The following is an 18,762-nucleotide window of genomic DNA, read 5'->3' as shown; positions in this document are numbered from 1 at the left end:
CTCGTAAGTTCCCTCCACTCAGAGACTGATCAGTGATCTTTCAGCGACAAAGCAAAGGACAAGCTAGCACCAGTTACGGTGGCTTGAATGACCTCCTGCGAATAATCTCACTGCCATGCAACTCTGGAGGGAAACGAGAGGTAATCCTCACATAGAATTCCTACAAAAGACCCTAAATATGAATTGTAATATGAGAGATTCGAACTCGAGACCTCTCAATTACAACCATGGGTAGTTATCATTTTTTATTTGTTAGTTTTTTTTTCTTATTTTATCAATTGTTTTTGAAAAAGTGGATAAACACGGGTTGTATTATTTACTTTTTAATAAATCACTTATTTATTTATTTTTTTTAATATTTCGCAACTTTCCTTTAGGGAAGTGTCCGTGCAAAAATTACGAGTGAAAATGGGCAACTAAAATGAATGGCAAAGTGGTTTACGGATTGCAAGTACAAGTATTAATGCTTGGGATAAAATGTACTTTTGTTTTACCTACGATCATTAAACTCAATTAAATTATGAAAAGCAAATAGTTTCTTTAAAAATATATATATATATATATATATATATAATATGTTCCTTCGACTTTTTTACATATCAATCTTAACTAAATCACATTTTATAAAAAATCAATTAAAATTAATTTATAATCTAAAATTTATAAAATGTATGTTAATTTTTTAAAATTATTTTTATTTAAAATATATTTTTAAAAAATATGTAATTAAATATAATATATTAGAAATGACAAAAATATTAAATATAAATAATAAATTAAAAAATTATTTAATGTTTTTTAAAAAAGTAAAAGCATATAGATTTTTCAAATCTTGTGAGCATTCGTAGAATTTGAAAAGTAAAAGATAAAGACAGACACAACTTGGTATATCAACACTAGTCATAACAATATACAAACCAGATACCAACAATGCAATGCAAACTAAACCATGTACAAACAATGCAAACCAGTTGTTGAGCTGACTGTTTTGATTTTTATAAATTTTTTTTTTTGTAGAAATTAGTAAAAATAGAGCTGAACAGTTGTGATTGATTGAATTACGATGACGATATGATCGGACAGACTATTCAATAACGCAATAATACTATTTATTTACACAAACGTTAGTAGATGTCGCGGCTTACTATATAAATATATATACATCCATCTTGTCATTTTACAAATACAAGATACAAGAAAACCCTGCATTGAATAATCAAAGAGAATGAAACCAACCACTCTCTTCACATAATCAGACACTCTTTTGTGTTTTTTATTCTCTTTTAAACAAATACATCCAATTCACACAAACCTGGAAACCTCAGCAAACTAATTCAAATAACTCAACTCTAAGGTGACAAGAATGGTTGAAATTATTCTCTAAGCCTCAATAACAGCAAGTATACAAATACCAATGTCTATCAAACCAAGCCAATAACTCGGAAGCCCTCTTTCTACAATATAAAAATAACAATGTTTATTCTCCGATGTATCTTCGCAGGATGCATCACCTTTTCAAGCCCGGAGATTGATCTACGGCCCTACCACCGCAACTGTGCTTGCAAGCTTCATGGCCACCGTGCTTCGTCCATCGATATCATACCCCTTGAGATATTCTTGAGGAGGGATTTTAGTCACCATTACCGTGCCACAGAGCTTCTCTTCCTTGTCCCTGCATTCTGTGAATTACTATGTGTTTTAGGAAGAATCAGAGAAGATTTCTAAAGATGAAATACAAACCAGTAAATATACCTTTTGCGCTCCACCTGAAGACAACTTTGAGGAACCCCTTTGAAGCAATAATTTTCTCATTTTTTTTGTTTTTGTTTTTGTTCTTGAGTATGTAGTTTTAGGATAATTTATTTAGGATTGACTTTTCATGCATTCTTCAACTAAGTCGATGCAACGGTGCAACACAAACTGAACAGGATTCAGGGCACAGAGAATGTTATCAGCAAGCTCACTGTCATTCTCAGCATTTTCAGATTGAATCCCTGATAACAGTGTCCTGAGAGGCAGAAGCCACTTTTCATAGGCCTTCCGCAAATTACTTGGCGACATCACACCGGTGCGGTTTGTTTTTCCTATAAAATAATATAGTTCATCATGAAGTTGTAATACTTGATAATGTTGTGAAGTATGTGAGAAAATGTTAATCCCAGAACAATGGTATAACTAGTTATCAAAAACCTCTATATTGCTGATCATACAAGGACTTACAAACCTATAAAATTTCGTCAATTAAAGATGTCAGCATTGCTTTGAGAAACCAAAGAAAGCAAGAAGACAATGCCCATTAATTCCAAAAAATTTAAGTAGGGATTATGCTGAAGCGATGCAGAAGAATGAAGGGCCAAAATGAATGCTGTAAATGTCCATAAAAAATTTCATAATTAGAAGGTTGACAAAGAGCTTTGCATGCTTCAATTAAAATTATGGATGTTCTGTTATATAGTTTCCCTATTAATAACAAATAATTCATAGAATGTTCAAGACATTAGCCATTTCAATGTTGTTTGTCAAAAGCCAATCATACCCTTCAGGTTGGCCTGCATATCTAAATGTTAAACTAATGAATACTGTAGAAGTGAAATTTCCAAGAAATTTAACTTCAGTGTAAATAAAAACCAAGAAATGTCGAAAGATAAAGAAAAATAGACTTGTGCTGCATTGTTACTACTAGCAACCGACATAAATTTTACCTGTAGATTCTGCAATCAATATGAATCTATACAAGTTGAGAGCAGACAGGACCTGTGGACAGAGAAACAAGTGAATGAATTGTCAAGGATGCGATTAATTGCAGCATAAATGGTATCCAGTTCTAGAAACAATTTACACAAGAAAATGGATGAATAAATTCAAATAGATCACACCACTATCACATAAATTTGTTTTGTAAGTTATTCCCCCTTGAAAGGCAAAGAAAAATTTCTTTGACTTCAGCTTTGTTATATATACCATCTGTATCTTAAATATATTACTGTACTACATATAAGAACATTAACAACAAAATAAAAGAAAGAAAAGTAGAACAACCCTATTCTGTTCAAACATTTGAACACTCAAAGCTTTTGGTACCCGAATTTAAATTATTGAGTCCTTTCCATAACTCCTCAATGCATCTAATCCAACTCCAGATAGAATCAATAGACACTACCAAAATATAGGTAGCATATTATTACTGATTTCTAAATGTCAGACAAGTTTCATGACACCAAAACAGAGCAGGTATAAAGAAGGCCTTCAATTTAAGTGAAGACACAGTCATTTAGCTCAACTCCAAAGTAGATCAGGTTGTTTATAAATACTTCACGAGTTATCAATCAATAATAATTCAATAATAATGGAAGATAAAATTTACAATAACTTTCAACTGTATAAAAATAAAAACTCACAAGAGAATAAATAATCTAAGCATATATCAAAACACTGGAACTGTAAGTTGACAAAGGGGTAGTACCGCCTCACTATCCTCAGGAAGGGTGGGAGGCCCTCCTTTGGGAGGTCTTAGAACCAACTCCACCATTTCAAGGGCACCATAACTCCAAAATGGTGAACAGATCATTCTGTTTTGCTGATTTTTTTCTTGATTTCTTGCTGAATTGTTACCTTGATTGTTCTCAATGACCATTTGCATCCTTACTATATCAATTAGAATTGCAATCTACATAGAAATCTCATAATCAGGAAAGTAAGCAAAGAAATAACAGAGTTTTGGATAGAAAGTAGAAGAAGCTTACCATGGAGGGAGAATTACTGTTTGTAATAAGCGCCTTTAGCATGTCCAACCTGAAAGAAGTTGGAATATCTGAAAGTACCTGATGACAGGCATATTTGGAAAAGAATGTAAGACACATTTCACAGAATAAAAATGGAAAGCTTTCACCATTAAAGCATAACTAACAGATCAAAATTATTTTAACAAATGAGAATATATCATAAAAAATGTAAAAGAAACCTGAAAGAATGTTTAAATTATATATAACTCCTTTCACATAAATATCAAATCTTTGGCTCTTCAAGCCCAACTGACATCCCAATTAAGCCACTCAATGTCAAAGAAGTCCACTAATGTTACATTCAATTATGTGATCCTGAGGGCCTGTCAGATTTTTGAATGGGAGAAATCAAGGAAAATCATATATTGGGAAAATTCTTTCCTTTAGAAGCAGCACAAGCTTTCAAATTACAAGCCCAGATAATATAGTGATTTTGAAAGAAAACAATATAAGGTGTGCAGAGTGCTGCTACTTTAAAAGGGTACGAGATGTTGAACTTTAAAAAAACAAACAGAAAACGGAATACCCCTAGTTAAAAACAGATAAGATGGCCAGTCCTCAGGCAAATGTGATGACATCTTCCTCATGAATCTTCAAACTAATTGACAGGTAGTACAAATTTCAAGTGAGGGAATACATCTAAGTCACTGAATACCTCCCCAGCAGGTCAGTTCTAAGAAACTTAAGTGTTACGCAATCCTCTAGGATAGAAACTATAGAAAGCAAGATGCTTTTAGTATTTGTACCTTTTGAAATGTGTTAAATGCTTTCTTCCTGGATGATGCTTTGGAAGCTCCAATAATAAATTGTTGAATACCCTAAAACATTCAGGTTTTGAATAAAAAGTAATACAGAGGTATCATTTAAAAAGAAAGACAGAAAACATACTTGCAGAGCAGCAAAAATAGTAGTCATAAAGGAAGAGAATTGTATTTCATCACCACTAGATTCATCAGAATTGCCTCCATCCAGAATACTAGATAATAATTCTATACATTGAAGTTTTATTTCCCAAGTGTAATCTATTGATGCAAGAACATGCTTGAACATGCCTATAGCTTGCCATCTTTTAGCATTGTCATTCTGTAGAATGTTCAGAGCAGCGATGATTTCTTCCCCAGCAGCTTTTGCAACTTCTTCAAAGATATGGCCCCACATCACTGAAGCAAAACTCAGGCAAATGAAACAAGTAATCAGACTCATTAGAAAAAAAAGGGCAATGTAGTACTCTCCAAACACCAAAAGGTCATGTTTCAACTTAAATATCATGGACAATTACATATAGTAAGGATATACCTGCAAGTGATGCCCCAATCATGCTAAAAGAGAAGCAGGTCATGAAATCGTCACCATCCTCTGATCATTATGGATGACATGTTAGAGACAACAAATATTAATAAAAAAAAAAGACATGAAAGCAAAAAAAAATAAAAAAAAAAGGGAGGGGAAACACCTATTGAGATCTTGCTTATAAGTGCATCAACAGCAGTTCCAGCCAAAAGATCAACATAAGATAAACCACAAAACAGAAGAAATTCTGAAACTTGCTTAATAGCATCTACACAAGTTGATGTATTATGAGCTAGTCTGCTTCTTGATATCAATGCCTGAAGTTAGAACACAGAAAATAAACCACATGAGAAAAGAAATGGTAAGTACGCGATGAAGAAGATCCTCATGAAACCTTAAATATACTCCATGTTTGTTAGTTCCTGACCATGCTTTGTAATGCGTAGAGACCAAGAATAGCACAAAGTTCCTCTTTCCTTCTTCCATCCTACAGAAGGGAGACGAAAAGATGAATTAGAGAATTTTGATGTTTCATATATGGGACCAGAGAGACAAAAGGTATAAAAATGTCACTACACAAAAAGCACAGACCAATTTTTGGCATAGTGCTTGGATAGACCTGCCAACAAGAATTGATTCACAAAACAAGTCATAAAGAGAGTCTTCTTCTTCATCAGATTCTGAAGATATAGCATACAGAACTTCAAGAACAGCAGGAAGTGCCGCTTTTACTTGTTGCACATGATGTCTTTGTGTGCAATTTAATACTGAAACCAAAGAAATAACAAAATAAAATAAAATAAAATAACTTCGTTAAAACAGCATCTATCCTAATCATTAAAAATAAAACCTCAATCTGCAAAACAAGGACTTTAGTATCATTATCAATTAGACACTAGCAAGCTACAAAAAATAGAAGCAGACAAATAATATGGTAGCAAACTTGTTTTATAATACTTTTATAGAAAAAAGCATGAAATACACCGTTTACAATGACTTTAGGGAAATGACGGACTAATTCAACACTTTGAGACACAACAGATACAATCAAAATAAGTTGAGTTGCAGTTGCTAAGTTTTACTCATAGTTTGTGCCATATCTATTATTACAACACCTAGAATGCTATAATTAGGTCACTAACAACTACATGGTCATCTACATCTGTCTTTGATCATTTCACAATTTGTTTATTAACACAATGCAAAATAATATTCAAATTATCAAGTATAACTCACCTTTTGGGAGTCTGCTTAAAAGTAGAATGTGATCAATCGGAGCTTTGGAAACCTTGATATGGGAATGTAACGCCTGGACCATTTTGGAGATCAATTATGGAGATAAAAAAACTATGTCAAATACAAGAATTTCAGCATAGGAAAAACTTACTAAAATGACAAAATATCAAACGGATAAATGGTAAAAAAAACAACAACAGATGAATCAAACCATTCTGCATGAATTCACAACAAACTGAAGTACTAACTAGAAAATTTTCACACAGCATGAAAGGGGCTTTTTACATGAGCTGAAGTTTTAATGCAGTTTCAACACAAGTTGAACTCAATGTGTATTTCTATAAAAACTCAATTCCCACACTTTCAATCCGAGAAACCATGCAAAGAAAACAAGAATGAATGAGTAGCATCAAAAGCAAAGGTTATCAAGCAACAAGACTTGTTCACTGAGGCATTCAATCAAACACCTAAAGAACCCACCTCACAGAGGACCACAAGCATCTCGCGGGCGCTGGAAACCGAAACCAACCTATCAACAATGGCGCCGGCAATCGCACGGCATTCATCCGATAAACCAGCGAGCCTCACCACCACCTTCGGCAACTCAAGCGAGAGCGCCTCCACCACCATCTGACACCAAAATGAAGATTTTCAACACTCGAACAAACACTACCATAAAATCAATGGATCGCTTGAGAAGGAGAACATACCTGGCTGGAAGAAGAGGAGGAAAGGTAGCTGAGAATAAAAGAGAGGGCTTCCTCAGCGTCGGAAGACAAGGACTCGGCAGTGGAGTCAAGGAGGGCGATGGTGGAGGCGATGGCCTCGTCGGAACGGCGGAAGTCGCCGGACTCAAAGGAATCGTGGATGGATTGGAGGGAGACTTGAAGGCTGTTGGAGATGGACGACGATGAGGCATCGGCGACTTGGAGGGAGACTTGAAGGCGGTTGAAGATGGACGGCGATGAGTCATCGGCGACGTGGATTCCGGCGATGTCCATAGCTAGAGATCGAGCAAGCGAACGAGAGAGAGAGAAAGAGGGGAAGTGGGCTTGTAAGTCGGGAAGTGTTGGAAGTGGACTTGGAAGTCAGGTTTTAGCACCAATATTTTAATAAATACTTTTGAAAAAAAAAGTAAACATTAATTTTTCAATATCTATTGATTTAAACTCTTATTATCTTATTGTTCAAGTAGTTTGGATTATGTTAAAATTTTGTTCAACTTCTCATTAAAAGTTTTTTTTAAAGCCAAAATCAAATAATATTATAACAATATTAAAATATTTATAATTATCTTTAATTTTGTACCCAAATTTTAAGAGTAAATTATAATTTTAAAAATATTTATAATCTAAAAAAACGTGGATAATTTTAAAATTTGATGAAACTTTAATATAAAAATATGGTTGAAGAGCTTCAATAATTTTTAAATTTTAAATTAACTGTATTATTTTTAAAAGTTTGAGTAACGATATACTTAATTAAGTTTCAACTATTATTATTAAAATCATGACAATTATATTGGGGATGAATATTATTTTTATCACATGTTAATATCTCCCATGCATAACTTGGGTATTATATTAATATATATTAAAGTAGAAAAGTCTCATGCCACGCTCTCATTAAAAATTTTGGTATAATCACCAAAATAGTCCATGTACTTTTCTCTCTCTTCCCTTTTGGTCCCTCTTTCGAGAATGCTCCGACTAGTCACTATCTTTGAGAAATGTGCTCAGTTAAAAATGCTCCATGGGCTCTCTACTTTTAGAAATGTGCCCACTTAGGAGCTAGGGTGGTGCGCATTTCAAAAGTAGAGGACCCTATGAGCATGTTTAACTAAATAGTACATTTTCAAAAGAGAAGGGATTAGTCGAGAGCATTTCGAAAGTAGAGGACCAAAAAGAAGAGAGAAAAAAATATAGGGGACCAATTGAGGGTATTATCTCAAAAAATTTTTCCTATCTAAATCATATAATATTATAATGATATTAAAATATTTATAATTGTTTTTAATTTTGTACCAAAACTTTAAAAGCAAATTATAATTTCAAAAGTATTTATAATTAAAAAATATTGATAATTTTAAATTAAGATGAAAATTTGTTTCGTTGAAATATAAACATCAATAAATTGTAGATTATTATTGCAACAACATGAAAATATTTATAATTTAGTTTTAAATTAATTACAAGTTATTAGAAGAACTGCCTTGCTAAACTACGAAGGTGTTCTAAATTAATTACAAGTTATTAGTAGAACTGTCTTTGCCAAACCACTAAGGCACTTGAAATTTAGTTCATTTATTGATGATATAAAATCCACTCTTTTAGTCCTGCACATTTCTGTCGTAGATATATCTGCCCTTTTGGTTATCGTATTTACACATTTACGTCATTTTTTGTCCCTCCAGTTCATTAAAAATAATGTAAATGTGTTTTTTAAATATGAGGATCAAAAGAGCGGATTTTATATTAGAGGAACTAAAAGGATTAAAAACATAAAATAGGGGACAATTTTGATATTTTAACCACAATATTAATATGGTATTTTATTTTCACCATAAGTTCAAATCGGAGGGTTCAAAATATAACCCTTTTTTTTATAATTTTTTAACTATAGACAAACCACACACGTTTTATTATTACATTTAAAATATCCGGTTATTATTAATTTGAAATTAAATTTGTATTAAAAAATAAACATGAAAAGAAAAAAAATTCACAAACTCCGGTTGTTAAAATTAATTATTTAAAAATATATTTAAATATAAATATTAATAAATATATTTTTTTAAAAAAAAATTTAATATTTATTTTAATTAATATTAATTCATTCATGATTAAAAAAATATTAATTCATTCAAAAGTAAATCTCATCTTCAATTTGGAGTTATTTTCCCATCAATGAAAAAAAAAAGGGAAAATTACTGTTTACCCCTCGATAATTTCAAAACTTCCCAAACAGCCCCTGTGAGTTTTGCATACCTCAGACAACCCTTCCTTTATTGTTTCACTTCCTTTTTACCCCCTGCATTATGAAATTCCATCATTGCTCTTAAACCTTTTTGCATACATTTTTCATTCTTTTTGCATTACTCTTTGCATGTACTCATTTCTTAAAGCAGAAATTTCATTTTTAAACATGAACTCATTTCTTAAACAGAGAGTTCATTTCTTAAACAGAAACCCTCATTTCTTAAAGCAGAAAACTCATTTCTTAAACGAGAAACCCTCATTTTTAAACATAAAACTCATTTTTAAACAAAAAAACATTAATATTTAAAGCAGGAAAAAAACAAATATTTACATGATAAATTAATCCCGGATATAAAAACCAATTAATCTTGGCCACTCGTGACATATTTAAATAGAAACAACGATATTTAAGCACTTTTTTTAAAGCGTAAGCGCAATATATTAAACGAAAACATCGATAGTTAAACAAAGACAAACAAGCGTATAAAGCGAGAACTCATTTTCTTAAAGCAGAGAGCTTATTTTTTTAAACAAAGACCTCATTTTTTTAAACGAAACCCTCATGAGTAGGGACATCGAGTATCTCATCGTCGGGCGATCTCGCGTGAACGCTGAGTCTCTGAGCTCCGGATCCGGCGAGCGATCTCGGAGGTGGCGTGCTCGTGTGGGGTCTTAAAGGAGAAATCTTTATTGGCGTTGGCGATCCGGGTTGGCGACGTTCCTCGGCGGTCGGAGTGGTGAGGTCTTCGGTGGCGACGTCGGATAAGACGGAAGTCGAACTCGAGCGGAACCATTCTCGATTGCGGAGACCGCAACATGGATAGCAATAGGGTTAGGGGTTAGGGATCATTCAGGGGTTTGGATCCATGGTGCCTAAGTCGATGCCGACGGAGCGGAGGGAGGAAGCGGCGTCGATGAGGGGTTCGATCTCGCCCGTCTTCGCTCTTCATCTTCATCGTCTTCCACCTGTCGTCGACCTCATCTCTTTTCATCTTCTTCGCTCGTCGACCTCGGGGAAGACCGCATGCTCCTCGTCGTCGAGCGAAGGCGTCGAAAGGTTGCAGCTCGTACATATTTAAATAGAAACAACGATATTTAAGCACTTTTTTTAAAGCGTAAGCGCAATATATTAAACGAAACATCGATAGTTAAACAAAGACAAACAAGCATATAAACAGAGAACTCATTTCTTAAACGGAGAACTCATTTCTTAAACGAGAGCTTATTTTTTTAAACAGAGACCTCATTGAGTAGGGACGTTGAGTATCTCATCGTCGTCGATCTCGCGAACGGCTGAGTCGCTGAGCTCCGGATCCGGGCGAGCGATCTCGAAGGTAGCTGCTCGCGTGGGAGTCTTAAAGGAGAAATCTTTTATCGGTGTTGGCGATCCGGTTGGCGACGTTCCTCGGCGGTCGGAGTGGTGAGGTCTTCGGTGGCGACGTCGGATAAGACGGGCTGAACTCGAGCGGAACCATTCTCGATCATGCGGAGACTCGCATCATGGATAGCAATAGGGTTAGGGGTTAGGGATCATTCCGGGGTTTTGGATCCATGGTGCCTAAGTCGGTGGCGAGGAACGGAGGGAGGAAGCGGCGCCGACTGAGGGTGCGATCTCGCCGTCTTCGTCTTCGTCTTCATCGCCTTCCCCGCTCGTCGACCTCATCTCTTTCATCTTCGTCGTCGTCGACCTCGGGGAAGACCGCGATGCTCCTCGCTCGTCGAGCGAAGGCATCGAAAGGTTGCACCTTTTTCTCTCGAACATGAAATCCCATTTTTCATGCAGACGTGATCGTGATTGTGGTAGCATGCTTTGTCCTCACTGCCCAGCTCAATCAGCTGATAAAGAGATTTTTGGGGGTGATAAATACACGCACAAAAACTCATTTCTTAAACAGAGACCTCATTTTTTTAAACAAAACCCTCATTTCTTAAACAGAAAAATCATTTCTTAAAAGCAAAAATCATTTCAAAACGAGACCTCATTTTTAAACGTAAACCTCTTTTCTTAAACGTAAAACTCATTTCTTAAAGCAGAAAAACTCAATTTTTTTAAACAAAAAACTCATTTTTTTAAATAGAAAACTCATTTTTTAAACAGAAAACTCATTTTTTAAACAGAACCTCATACCTCATATTTTAAATAGAAAGCTTCATTTTCAAATAGAAACTCATTGACTCCAAGGGCATTATAGTCAAACCCTGTCACACTTGCCATAACTTCCCACGCAAGGGACAATTTCGTCCAAAAAATTCCAAATTAACTCTATCAATCACTATTAGATGTTTGGGGGGTTAAAAAAATCATCAGATTCAAAGGAAGGGCTGTTTGAGGAGTCAGCAAAACTAATCGTGTTTTTAGCAATATCAAGAACTTACAGCGTGTTTTTGGCAATTTCCACAAAAAAAAAAGAAGAAAATGACTCATAACATCTTTCCCCCTCTATTCTCTTCATTAACGAAATTACCATAGTTAAGTAAAAAATAAAATGTAAAATAAAAATATTATATGTATGGTAATATTGGTATAACCCCAATAGTAAGTATGGCTACACAAGTGTGAGGTGTCCCATGCAGGATGTTGGGAGTTTGAATTCCTCTTTATGAGATAAATAGTATAAACGTGGACAATGCCATATATATATATTATGAGTAAAATAGTAAATCTATAAAACAAGAGATGAGTATGTATTTCATTTTTAAATACTTGGGCTTTATTCAGCATGAGAAATCTTGTAGTCATACATAAATTAATGTTGGTATAGCCCAATAATAAAACATGTTTGCATGGGTATATCCTACAGGAGGTTGAGAGTATGAATTTCATGTGTGATAAATAATATAAACAGTGAATTTTGTCATATATATATATATATAATACGTCAATTGCGGACGTTTTATGAACGTCTGTAATTGATAAAAAGTAAGAGATGAAAAGAGACGGAGAGAAATGGGTATGGGAACAATGCCATAAACAATGTTCAAAGTTTATATTGATTTTAAAAACAAATTATGATTTTTCACTATATTACTATTTATAAGTACAGTAAAACTAAGTACTGTTTACAAGAGTTAATGTGTATCCAAAATCAAATCCTTTTGGATTTGAATCAGAGGGCGATATGCGAATGTTCATAAAATGAAGAATTTACGAACGTTCGTAGATGACACTAGCTCACACACACGTGTGTGTGTATATATATATATATTAAGAGTAAAATAGTAAACCTATAAAATAAGGGAAAAACACATATTTTATTTTTAAATACCATAGATTTATTAATGCGGAGAAATTTTGTAGGAACTCAGTGGGGCCAAAGAGTTTATAGCTCACTGGTACAATCCCACTTGCTTAAGGTCAAAGTATGAGACTTTTATTACCTTCAAGTCTTCTCGGTAGCAAAAATGATTGCAATAGGTCTTTGGCGTGGTCTCGTGCTTGCCACCCAAGCCCCGCATTTTTTTACTCTCCGAATTTACCGAGGACCATATGTTATATATATATATATATATAAATATATGATCAAAATTAAATTAAATAAAAAAAAGAATTCAAATAATAGCTGGCCATATGTAAAGTGTAAACAATAAATCTCAACACAAAGTTCCCTCGCTATCCTCATCCTCTTCTTCACAATGTCACCATCCACTCCTCCTCCATGGCTTCCCTCCCTCCGCTTCTCCCCCTCCCTTCAAACCCTAACCCTAAAACCATCCGCCGTCGATCCCTTCTCCTCTCCTCCACCGCAGCCGCCGCGACCGCCACCCTTCCTATACCTCTCCCCGCTGTTGCCGGAGATCCACCCTCCCCGGCCATCACCGACCGCGTCTTCATGGACTTCAGTCTCTGCCCTTCCTTCCTTCGCCCTGACCGACCTCTAGCTCCCGATCTCCTCTCCGCCTGCCCTGATTCCCAGCCTCTTGGAAGGATCATCTTCGGCCTCTACGGCAAGGTCGTTCCCAAGACCGTGGCAAACTTCAAGGCAATGTGCGCCACCTCGTCTTACCGCGGAGCTCTAGTCCACAAGATCTTGGAGGGCGAGTTCTTCGCCGCCGGTCGCCAGGGACGGCGGGAGAAGGGAGAGATCCGGCCGCCGCCGAATTTGGTGAAGAATTCGGAGACTGTGGATTCGCAGTCGTTTCAGTTGAAGCATTGGAAGCCTGGAACTCTTTCTTTGTGCCTTTCGGAGAATGATGATGATGATGAGATTAGGCTTGATCCGGAGTACCATAATGTTGAGTTCTTGGTGACCACAGGACCGGGCCCTTGTCCACGGCTTGATGATCAGAACATCGTCTTCGGGACTGTCCTTGAAGGTGAGTCCTCTTCACTTGAATCTTCATTCCTTTCCTTGCCTACATTGCTTTCATGGATGATAGTTTTGATGTGCTATGTTTTTCTGCTGACATTGATCCGCAATAAGCTCGACAAGCTCTTGAAATAGCTGAATCTAACTTGAGTAGAGCTGAGGGTAAAATACAAGCAGTTGTAGATAATCAATCTCTCAGATGAGCTAGGACCCAAAAAAAGGCTATCAGCCTATCAATGTTATATCCTTATGGACAAGCAACAATACATCAAATCAAAACAATCAAAAGAAGTTCTTTATTATACACTACACCACCAATTGAACATAATCAAGTGTGAACATAATCAAGTGTAATCTGATACAATGAATAAAAGATGGGCAGAAAAAATAATGTGGCTTGATGAGCATAAGTGTTGTGTCTGTATGTGAAGTGTGTAAGCTAGCGCATCAAGCTGTCCGTTTTAAATCCATAGAAGTAAAAGAACAAGTGTGTGTGTGTGTGTGCGCGCCAGTGAATGGTGTGAGCTTAGTACAACAAACTATCCATTTTAAGTCCATGAAAGTAATGCATTGAAGATCACTGAGTGATGAATAATAAGGTCCTATAAGATTTGTGAACTTGTTATAATTTTTGCTAATTCATCCTATAAAATTAAGAGTAAGAGTTCAGTGCATCAGTTTGCTGTTTGAGTCCATGGAAGTAACATAACAAAGGTCACTGAGCAATGGATTGTGCAGACGGTGGGCCCATTATGATTTGTTTACTTATAAGAGGTTTTGCTAACTAGGACTTATGCTGTGAGACTTATTATGTGTTTGTAGAAAGAACCCTCTTTTGATTTTTAAAATGATTAATCAGAAAAGGCAGCTTCTAAGTGATTTTGATTAAGTTTCTAGACCAGCATTATCCTATTAGGAAACAATAATATCTTATGAGGCCATTTTCTATCTTTGTTTGATGATTGGGAATACCAATAATTTAATGACTTCTCTTAGTAAATAAGGATGCTTAAACTCAGGCACACTTCGTTTGTTTGATATGTCAGGATGGTCCATGATTTATTCCCTGAAGCAGTTTTTGGTGTCTTCCTATTTGATATAGTAGGTTGTTGCCTTATGTGTCTATCTTCTGTTAGTCTAGTCTCTGTATTAAATTATTTTTGTATATAGTTGTAACTTTTATATAATTAAGGCCTCGTCCCCTCGTAACATTAACTTAGTTCCATAGCCTGATTCTTATCCTCCTTGCCGAACTATGGCTTTATCTAGTTTTAATACTTCCTATACGGTAACCTTTATTACTGCCTTCAGTGTCTATAAAGACTTTGTAGATTGAAAACAAGTCTCTTATTGACAGATTTCGCCTTAAGAAGATGATGTAGAAAAAAAAAACCAAAATATATTTTTAGAAACATTGGTTGTAGGTGCGAGAAAGCAAATACCTGTGTGTGAAGAGTGTAATCTTAGTGCATCAGGTGATCCTCTTTGAATCCATGAAAGCAACACAGCAAAAATGTGTGTGTGATGAAGACACTGACGAGTTAAGCTGAATGCATTAAACTGTCCATTATGAGTCAATGAAAGTAACACAGCCAGCATGTGTGAATTGTAGGAGTTATTTGTGCATCAAGCTGTTCTTTTTGAGTTCATCAGAGTAACTGATCAAAGATCACTGAATAATGGATTGTGTCGACCTGTTCGATTTTGTTCACGTGTTAGGGGTTATGAAATTCATCCTATAAAATAAAATGTGAGCTTAGTGCATCCAGCTCGTGTGTCCCTGGAAGTAACATTGTAAAGATCACTGGATGATGTTCATATGAATGTCATGGATATATATGAGATTTGTTTTCTGGTAATAGGTTTTGCTAACAAAAACTTATGCAATGATACTTGTTCAGAATTTATGGAAAGTGCCGCCAAGGCACTTAATTTTAATCTTAATTAATCAAAAAGCTTTTAATTAATTCGATCATAAATAAATAGATCTGTTTACATCCACCCCATATTGATTGGGTTTTCCTTCAGTTCAGCCAAATGATGTTATGGTTTGATGGATTTACTCTCTAATTATAGAAGACAATATACAAGTTATATAACCTGGCATCCTCTTTGGTTTTCTTGGCTCTAGCTTTAATGCAGTGGCAATAAAGATGATGGTAATGATGCTTAGACTCAATTACAGTTAATTCCTCAGGGCCTAACTCTCAACCTTTTGTTACTTTCTTCTGTATTCATTCCCTTAAAAGACATTAATCAGGTTGAAAATGACTCCTCACTTGTCAGATTTTCATTTAGGAAGACTGTGGATAAAGCAAATCAAAATAGATTTGGGGAGCATCGGTTGGTAGTGGAAAAATAGCAAATACCACTGAGTGTTCATAGTTGTTGGAGTGTCACACCATATTTGTCATAAGTGTTACTGAAGACAGGAGGCAATTCATGATAAGAAAAATTAACAACAAGTTAAATGGAGGAACATTGTTATTAATGGATTTCTTACTGGTGCTGGAGAGAGTCCATGTCCATTGGTATAGACATTAGTAGTTCTCAGATAAGGACACCCAGTGTGAAATGTGCAAAATTTTATAACAAAGATATGTGACTGTGCTACATACTTTGACAGTCAATTTATGCCCTTTTTTTTTTGTCTTAGGAAGATTTTCCAGCTTATTATTTAGGAACATCTAGATTTATCTCTTTTTTAAGCCACTTACGTCCCAATGTTTAGTTGCTCTGTCTTTATTATCCTTATTCTTTGGTTTTTGATAAACCATATTTGTTGACTCGAATGGACATCACTCTTAAACATTGTTGGGGCCACTGGTCAAGATCAACTAAAGATCACCAATTGTTTATAGCCTTGTTTATAGCCTTAGGTATAAACTCTATATATCATGAAACAAGAAGAATAAAATTACATTTTTACTCTTGGGAAATACGAAACGACATTAGCTATAATACTTCTGAAAGGACTCCACTAAAAACATACTGCTGCCCTTCTTTTATGGCCATAGACCTGCATGCAAATCTTTTCTCATTAGACTATACTAGTTCTGGAAAATCCCTTATAATCGGGCTACACCACCAATCTTGATATCCTTATGTAATTAGAATATTTCAGCCTGGCTGATACTTCCGGTCAGGGGATCCTAATAGTTCCTCATATATTTAGACTCCAAATAACTCTCGGGGTCTTATTGTTAGGTCTTATAACTGTGCTCCTATAGACTTTTAACCTGTGTCCATCTATTGGTGTTTGGAAGGAGAGAATGTGTTTAATTCTCTTAATTCATCTAGTGATATATTCTATTCTCTTTACTTACTAGCTAAGAAGTTTAAAACCTTAATGAGTATTTCAAAATTTCTTTCCGATTAATTTATTTTTTTTACTGAGTAGGTTGAGTAACTTGGTGAGAAAATTACTTTTCTTCTCGAATAAAAGACTTAATGAGGAAGTAACTGTTAGAAGAGTGTTAATTTTGCAATTAATAAATTAATCGGAAAGAAATTTTGAAGTGCTTTGGTGAATGTGTTGAAACTTGTTCTTCGGTGTTGCAATGCTTTAGTTCAAACTTCTTGTTTGTAACAGCTTCTCTGATTGAATGATACTTGATTGCAATGTGCCATGGGTGACTAGATTTTTGTCATCACTACAGCTGATTCGTTGTTGCAGTAGATCTTTGTTGGCTCTTTCTTCTGTTCACCCATGTCTTGTAGAATTCTTCTCAGTCAAATTGCTTGATTTACTGCATTTGCTGCCAGTACATACTCAGCTTTTGCGGTTGATAGTGCTACTGAGGCTTGCCTCTTAGATGTCCATGAAAAAAATTCATGAGCTTAGTGTGTAGGCATATTTAGAAGTACTTTTCACGTTATCTACTGAACCGGCCAATGACTGTCGGTGTAACCCAATTATTTTTAGTATTTTTAAACTTGCACCATGAACCATAGTCATTTTTGCCTTGTAAAAATCTGAGAATTCTTTTTGCTGCTCTAGAGTATATTTCACTTGGTCTCTGCATGAAATTTGATAGCAGGTTTGCAGCTAACATAATATCCGGTCTTGTAGTTGTTAAATAAAGTAGATTTCCAACAAGGCTTTTCTCTAACAAGATCCATCAGCTGCGAAGTTTTTCATTGACCATTAGTCCAGTCTACTTCCAGGCAAAGTCTTCATTGGCATTCAACGGAAAACTATGCAGCAGATGGATCTCAATTAGCCGAAGGAAATTAACACCCTTAGAACATTTACCTCTTGAAGAAGTTTTGAACTTCTTGAGGAAGTTACTTTTGAACCTGCCAACGATATTTCAAAATTAAAATGCTATGTCTCTAATGTACTCTGTTCCAGTCATCATGGTAAAACTAGCTGTTATTCATCTCAGGATTGGATGTCGTCGGTTCCATTGCTGCCATTCCTACTTATAAACCATCAGAGAGGATCCGTCAGTTTCAATGACTTTGCTGAGTTCCTTGGTGATGAGAGAGCTGTGAATGCTCGTGCATTGTGGAATAGGCCTCTGAAAACAGTATATGTCAGTGACTGCGGAGAACTGAAAGTAGCAAAGCCTTCACTTTCTCCAAGTTTACCATAGCATATGAGGTAAGTATTCTTTGTTAAGAGCTTAAGCTCATCATTCTCAACTATGCCTTCAGAGGTTCAACTCCCATTCATCTATATGGTTTTGATGCATTTTTCTTTGTCCTATCACGCATAAGATTTCACTTGTGTTCACTTGTTGTACATGCAATTTTCGCCTGTCGAGTCTGTTATACAGAATGTGATTCAGCTACTTTAAATTTAGAAGAAAGTTAAGATTGTGTTCTCTAAGTTCAAACATCCGTTTAGGTAATTCTGGTGGTTCTGTAAACTTGGAGTGCATCTTGTCACTGCTTTGAAACAAGACTTCTGAACTTGGGCTTTCTCACTTGAGATCTCAACCTGTAGGATCTATTAATGATGATGCTATGTAATAGATCCTTTAGTCCCACATCAGTTAATTGTGAGAATATTCATGTGCATATAAAGGTGGGGTTAACCCTCACCATTGGACCAGTCTTTTGGGACATGGTACCCATCCTTATGTGCACAAAGATGGTATTTTTATTGAGAGTGGTCAGTGTAGAGTTCGATCGGGTCTAGCATGCCACTTAAGATGGTTAGCT

At 35.4% G+C, this 18,762-nt stretch overlaps 2 protein-coding genes across 3 annotated transcripts; one reads left to right on the top strand and one right to left on the bottom strand.

Annotated features, from left to right (window-relative positions):
• Positions 1-1,243: 1,243 nt before the first annotated feature.
• Positions 1,244-7,377, bottom strand: LOC120269156 (aberrant root formation protein 4). 2 transcript variants are annotated; one of them, XM_039276475.1, is made up of 14 exons: positions 7,019-7,377; positions 6,789-6,938; positions 6,309-6,381; positions 5,664-5,839; positions 5,500-5,559; positions 5,236-5,389; positions 5,079-5,138; positions 4,671-4,942; positions 4,529-4,600; positions 3,744-3,821; positions 3,464-3,667; positions 2,703-2,754; positions 1,753-2,084; positions 1,244-1,679 (listed from the first exon to the last, which is right to left on the bottom strand). In XM_039276475.1, exons 1-13 carry the CDS (start codon positions 7,307-7,309, stop codon positions 1,864-1,866), a joined length of 1,863 nt encoding a protein of 620 aa, XP_039132409.1. In that variant the 5' UTR covers positions 7,310-7,377; the 3' UTR covers positions 1,244-1,679; positions 1,753-1,863. The 2 variants fall into 2 exon arrangements, with proteins under 2 accessions (XP_039132409.1, XP_039132410.1); XM_039276476.1 differs by having other exon boundaries at positions 1,244-1,672.
• A 5,521-nt stretch (positions 7,378-12,898) lies between these two features.
• On the top strand, positions 12,899-18,331 carry LOC120268247 (peptidyl-prolyl cis-trans isomerase CYP28, chloroplastic). The gene is given in 3 exon segments (XM_039275687.1): positions 12,899-13,600; positions 17,982-18,046; positions 18,048-18,331. Coding segments are annotated over 3 exon segments (867 nt in total). The 5' UTR covers positions 12,899-12,942; the 3' UTR covers positions 18,192-18,331.
• The last annotated feature ends 431 nt before the right edge of the window (positions 18,332-18,762 follow it).

Source organism: Dioscorea cayenensis, chromosome 9 (assembly GCF_009730915.1).
Source record: "Dioscorea cayenensis subsp. rotundata cultivar TDr96_F1 chromosome 9, TDr96_F1_v2_PseudoChromosome.rev07_lg8_w22 25.fasta, whole genome shotgun sequence".
Classification (NCBI taxonomy): domain Eukaryota; kingdom Viridiplantae; phylum Streptophyta; class Magnoliopsida; order Dioscoreales; family Dioscoreaceae; genus Dioscorea; species Dioscorea cayenensis.
Note: the sequence above shows the minus strand (reverse complement) of the source record. Positions and strands in the feature narration are given on the sequence as shown.